Consider the following 6909-nt stretch of genomic DNA (forward strand, 5'->3'; position numbering starts at 1 on the left):
GGCTTTTCTTAGGGGTGGGAATTTAGTTTAGGGTTTAACCTGCCGTTTGCCAGATCGTCAAATGGCAGGCTTTTCTTAGGGGTGGGAATTTAGTTTTTTCAGTGGGGAAGTTTAGGGTTTAACCTGCCGTTTGCCAGATCGTCAAATGCAATTTAAAGTTGAATTTGGTAAATCTATATCATTACCAATTCACTGTAAACCTAATTCGAAAGCAGTGTGTCACTTGTATGTGTATAGCTATTTGTTAAAAATAATTCTTTTCAGCTAAATGTTATTTGAATTTGGCTACAGATTTTCTGATCAAGTTCGCCAAACTGCTATTCATGTTTTTGGCCTTCAGCCTAAACTCTAGGAAGTATTTTTATTATGAATTTTTCTTCTTCTTCTTTTGCGGAGCCAACTTTACCTTAAAGTAACATGGGATAGAAACGGTTAACATTTTTAATGTTCTCTGAACCACAACAAAAAAAGTGTTAGTTTTTAATTATTATTTTTTTTTTTTTTTTAAACTTTTAGTAAAACTACATACATAATTGTACATGTGCACATACAGAGAGGTGTTTTTAAAGGAACTGACTATAGTTATTAAGCGTTGAGAAATAGTTTGGTGTTTTATTGGAAAATGAAAACAAACATTGATATCCATGGAAATGCATGTATGTTTGTTCTCGCCTGCTGTCGACCATGTTTCAGATTTACCACATTGTAAAAACATAAACAGTCACTGCATCAGCAGTGAAGAAAACAAGGCGTCTAAAATTAGACTCACTCGTGATCTAACATTACCATTCCAAACGTGCCAGTTTCTAACAACCATCAACCAAGAGAAAAGTTTATTTCTAAAACGCAATAGACATCAATTCCCAGGTTGTTGAGTTAGCAGTGAAGGTGTACTGATGTTAGTACAATTCAACAATACAACTATAAAGTTTCCATCAAAACACCATCTATCCTGTTCAACACAGGCATCTGAGAATTCAAAATTTCCATAAGCCATTTATGAGTTAAGCAAACACAAATTCAGGTAACCCATTTTGTTTTTACGTGACCCGTCATAACCAGATAATTGATGTTATAAATTCAATGTGCAAATGAAAAATGGGTTACGCAACCTATACTTACGCGAGCGATGTGCAAACAAAACTATCACTTTCGGAATTCTCAGAGGCCTGGAACAGACTGTTAAAACTATGCTTCATGTAAGATATGGTTTTCTCAAAATGATGTAAATGTAAATTTAATTACAAATATTGTCTGTTATTTCTTTTAAGTTCATCTGGGTATCTCCAAAACATATATACATACAGTTTTGGAAATGAGTTCAAGATCTTCAGTCACAATTAAGGATTTTCTGTTATTTTTTAAAAGTTCATTGGGGTACCCTAAAAAAAGATGTCAACTGTGTGAATCAGTCAAGCCATTCACACAAATGTATATGTTGTGGGTTATTTGTTCATACCCAGATGAACTTAAAAGAAATAACAGACAATATTTGTAATTAAATTTGAAACAAAATTATTAATAATTATAATAACACAAATATGATGACTTGTCAGTTTGAATTTTTGAATTCTTTTTCTTTGGTCCTTGATGATAAAGCTCAATAAAACAAAGTATAAATATAAATTGATATCATCAGATGTGACATACTCTGATGACATCATTTTTACATTCATGCAGAAATTAATCAATGCATGATGCTAGAACTAGACAAATCGGATGCTGTTACACATTGATGGCTGCAAGAGAAATTAAAAGTACTGTTACAGCTGAGGGAGAAATAGGATTTAGTTGTCTAACATGGGTTTTTTTAAATTCACAATCTGTGGCCTTTGTAAAGGAAATGAGTGTTTTCTGTATTTAACAATAGTTATTGCAACACTTTGTGTACAATATACCACCTGTTGCAGCCATCTACATGTAGGCTAATCTTACGGAATATGTACTGTCCCACTGGTATGACAGTACAAACCAGTTTCTCATATACCAGCCTTGGCTAGCCATACTGGCTGGGTTGAAAACCCCCACACCTTTAATATATCATGGAGGGGTAGGGGTGTAATTATATTACCAAGCTGTGAACTTAGCAGGGTTGCGGTCTTCTGCAAATCCCAGATTTTGGGTCAGAAGTGTAAAATTATGAGATGAAATCCCAAATTATCTACATTACAAATTATTTTACAATTCTAATGAATCCTAAAAAGAATCCCCAATGTCCCATCATACCGTATGTGAGCCTCTACCAATGAACTACATCCTGGCCCCACAACCTCCAGTGTGTTTATTAGTAGGCGACAGGCAGAACATTTTTGGCAGCCATTGCTGCCGCTCCTGCTGCCTATTTTTCATGCTTACAGTTATAAACCTTTCTGCATTCACTAAATATAGTGGGCAGGATTTAGCTTAGTCAGTTGAGTGCTCACTTGAGGTGCTTTCGTTGCAGGATCAAACCACCTCAGTGGATCCATTCAACTGATTGTTGTTTTTCTGTTCCAACCAGTGCACTGGTCAAAGGCTGTGGTATGTACCTTCCTGTCTGTGGGAAAGTGCATATAAAAGATCCCTTGCTATATTAAGACAAATGTAGCGGGTTTCCTCTGATGACTACGAGAGTCAGAATTACCAAATGTTTGACAAGGATTAATTAATCAATGTGCTCTAGTGGTGTCAATAAACAAAACAATTTTATTTTTTAATCAGTAAATATAGCCACCTACTTTTCTCTAGTGTTTCAGCCTCCAACTTTAACACCCCGAATGTCTCAATGCACTAGAACCTGTGCTCATAACACTTGAGTCTAGTCTCAAATCTCTAACAACGTCACACATATACATCATGCAAATTGTAAGGTGATGACATGACATTAAAGTCTCAGAGGATATTTGAGTTTCGAGTCTAGACTGTAAAAGGTTTATAAGCACGTGGGCCAGATCGTATTAACTGGTCAATTTTTTAATTTTTTTAAAGGTCACTAAATTGTGTTGTTCCATGGCTCACAGCAGAGTACTTCCATGAAAATTATTCAAAAGTGGTTAATTTAAAGAAAACTTTTATTTGCAAAAGATTAAATGTTGTAGCTATATGTACTCAGTATGAAAATTAGCAATTGGTTAATTTGGCAATCAACAGGGTAAGCTATGACATAAGGTGGAAACTACACCACACTATATTAAAAAAACCCAATGTATATATCATTCTCAACAAAACTACCACTTTCTAAAAATACACATCACACTTATCATTAATCACAAAAACAAGCAGAAGAAAAAAACACATCTTCAAAATCAATTTATCAGCATCAAACCTTTCCAACTGAAAAAAGCGGAACTGTTAATCAATTTTATCACATTCAACAAGACTCAAAAAAAAGTATTTTGAAAGCCAAGTGAACTGTAACATTCCCTGTCCGTGGTGTAATATTTATTTCAACAACCACTCTCCCGTCTGACTAGTGGCGTCCAGCACATGTTCAGTGCCGTCCAAGAGACGAAAAACGTCTGCGTGCGATTAAAATGTATTGATTACTTGTTGTCCACATCCTGATAGGAACCCAAGACTGGCATGGTCAGCTGGTGTGGTAAACACCACTGCGAAAGACAAAAATGGCCCGAACCTGTCCTGTCAATAACAGAATTAGTGAACGGCTCACTTTAAGTTTAATACAGATCACACCAAATATATATATATATATATATATATATACATGTATATCTGGCATGGTTGTTGATCATCTTTGAAAGTAGGAGTTGTTTGACAACAATAGGTGGCTGTATCAAATCACATCAGTGAGGGGTCTAAATTTAACCACACAAATGTGAAGGAGACCACTACAATGTAGTAGTCACCAAAATCATTACCTGTAGCCTAATTAACACTCAGATCTGACTACGGGCTGATTGGGTGTGTGTGTGTGTGTGTGTGTGTGTGTGTGTGTGTGTGTGTGTGTGTGTGTGCAACTTAAAAATGGAATCTGCAGTATTTCAAAGTATACTAACATACATAGTATTTTTTTGTCATTTTCAAAATGCTTTCTTCTTGTTACATCAAACAAAACTGAAATTATTTACAACAAAAACATTTTTATAGAATGATGGGACGGGCTATATATTTTCATTCAATTATCATCATTATTTTTTTAATGGGGCCAGGGGGTGGGAGGCTTTTATTTTTATTTTATATTTTCAGGACATGTTTGACAATTAAAAGAAAATGGGGTGGGCACTGGGTGGTGATGAAAATATTTCATTTATTTTATGGCCTTATGTATACAGGCAGTCTTCCCCAGAAACACACAGCCGGTCCAGGGTGATTCGAAGTTGAGGAAAGGGGTGCAGAGCTCCATACCCATATAATGAATTACATTTAATACTTACGTTAGGAATATCTGCTAACTCGGTCATACTGTCAGTAGTTGCGTGAGGTGGTGTATTTTTCATTTCTTCAACATCAAAGCAATAACTAATATACAGGCACTATCGACACCAGCTTTCTTTTTAACCATCACTGAAAAAGAGAGACACATCAATGTAGTAATACTAGTATGGTATTAAGGTGTCAGTAGCTAATATACAGGCACTATCAACACCAGCTTTCTTTTTGACCATCACTGAAAAACAGAGATATATCAAGGTAGTCTTATAAATACTAGTACGGTATAAAGGTGTCAATAACTAATTTGACAAAAATGCATTGTAAACCTGCATTCTACAGAATTAAATGTCTCACCCTGCCATAAACTGATTGGTGAATAAACAAATAATTTGTCGGGAGGTGGGGGGGGGGGGGGGGGGGGGGAAGAGTAAATTTTATATATGTTTTTAAAATGTTTAATTTTTTAACATTTAATGAGATAAATATTCATAGATGTAAGATTGAACCCAGTTTCATTGGTCAAGGACTTACAGTTTATTATACACATGAACATTAAAAATCCTCAAAACCGGACTCTGTAAACCGGTCGGTTTAGTGCTCTCCTAAGGTGCTCAAGTCGCAGGATCAAACCACCTCAGTGGATCCATTCAGCTGATTATTATTTTTTTTACACATTCCAGCCAGTGCACCACAACTGGTATACCAAAGGCCGTGGTATATGCTATCCTGTCCATGGGATGGTGAATATAAAAGATCCCTTGCTACTAATGGAAAAATGTATCGGGTTTCCTCTCTAAGACTATATGTCAAAATTACAAAATGTTTGACATCCAATAGCCAATGATTAATAAATCAATGTGTTCAAGTAGTGTTGTTAAACAAAACAAACTTTAACTGTCAGACAATTATTAATATTATTAAGATAGGATTTTCTCACTTCAAGAGCAAAATAGCATATACATATTGTTGAACAACATATCCAGGTATAAAATACATGTATTGATATTAAAATACAAACTGTTTGTTAACACTGATCATATATAAACAATAAATTCCATCAACAGTGTAAAACACTGTGTATGAAACTGATAAAAACAAAACAAAAAGAACAAACACAAAACAAAACACAAACAAAAAACAACCATTCTTTGTACATAAATTATGAAATTAAAAACATGTAACTTTCAACTACCAGTAAATTCTAAATCAGTAAATGTGTACAGATCTGTGAAAAAGACCCACAAACTGTTTACAGAAACCATAACTCGATTATGTAATCTGATTCAAGGGTTAATTAATTATAAATTTATTTTTAGTATTCTAACATCTGTACTTGTAAGCTGTATTGACGTTTTTTGGACTGGTGTCAAAACTGCAGACATATTATCATGGCCGTTGGATGTTCATTTGACAAAGAGAGGAGCCATACAAGCTGTTTAGATTTGTGAACCCCTGTCAATCATCACCACTGTGCTTATTCACCCTGAACAATGAATGTACCTGTGTGTGTGTGTGTGTGTGTGGACATAAGGCGGCTTCAGTAAGGACTCACAATATAGTATGTTTCACAGTCACTGTGACTGAATACCAGGTCTATATATATATATATATATATATATATATACTCTTCAAAAAAAGAAACGCAAAAGGGTACAAATGGGTTATAACTCCGATTTTATGTTTCCTACCGGTTCATGCTTTGTGAATATAAGGTCATTGCATGTCCCAAACACATTCCCACGGTTACATTCGATAAAACGCAGCTACTGTACAATAAAGTTCCAAAATGTGAATATTCGCAAAAACGCAGCCACGTGCAAACCATGTCACCACTGCACGTGCGTTGTCTGCACGTGCAACATGAACACCGACAGTATAAAAGTGCAGGGTGTTCGCTTGCCTGGCCTCTGTATCTGGCCGACAGTTGACAATCCAGGACATGCCACGTCTCAGTGAACCGCAGAGAAACAATGCCATCGGCCGACTAGACGCAGGCGAATCCAGAACGGCCGTTGACAGGGCATTCCATGTGTCCCCAAGCACCATCTCCAGATTGTGGGACCGTTACCAGCAACATGGATCAACACGTGACCTCCCTAGATCCGGTCGACCACGGGTCACTACCCCCGGGCAGGACCGCTACATCCGGGTACGCCACCTTCGGGAACGATTGACTACTGCCACCTCCACAGCCGCAGCAATACCAGGTTTGCGCAGGATATCCGACCAGACCGTACGGAACCGCCTACGTGAGGTAGGAATTCGTGCCAGACGTCCAGTTCGAGGTGTCATCTTAACACCACAACACCGTCGACTCCGACTGCAGTGGTGCCAGATTCATCGACAATGGCCTCAACTGCGATGGAGACAGGTGTGGTTCAGTGACGAGTCCCAATTTCTGCTCCGACGTCATGATGGAAGATGTCGCGTGTATAGGCGTCGTGGTGAACGTTATGCGGCAAACTGCGTGCAGGAAGTGGACAGATTCGGCGGGGGTAGTGTCATGGTGTGGGCAGCCATCTCACACACTGGCAGAAC

At 37.2% G+C, this 6909-nt stretch overlaps 1 protein-coding gene across 5 annotated transcripts in view; it reads right to left on the reverse strand.

The window, feature by feature from the left end:
* The window catches only part of LOC121378822 (protein FAM13B-like), a 117119-nt gene that overhangs the window by 90213 nt on the left and 19997 nt on the right, over nt 1–6909 (reverse strand). For all 5 annotated transcript variants that reach the window (XM_041507152.1, XM_041507154.1, XM_041507153.1 and 2 more), the window contains exon 3: nt 4374–4503. In XM_041507152.1, the coding sequence (XP_041363086.1) occupies nt 4374–4436 (63 nt within the window). In that variant the 5' untranslated portion in view covers nt 4437–4503. The remainder of the gene's footprint in view (nt 1–4373; nt 4504–6909) is intronic.

The sequence above is a fragment of the Gigantopelta aegis genome, chromosome 8 (genome assembly GCF_016097555.1).
Source record: "Gigantopelta aegis isolate Gae_Host chromosome 8, Gae_host_genome, whole genome shotgun sequence".
In the NCBI taxonomy this organism is placed as follows: Eukaryota; Metazoa; Mollusca; class Gastropoda; order Neomphalida; family Peltospiridae; genus Gigantopelta; species Gigantopelta aegis.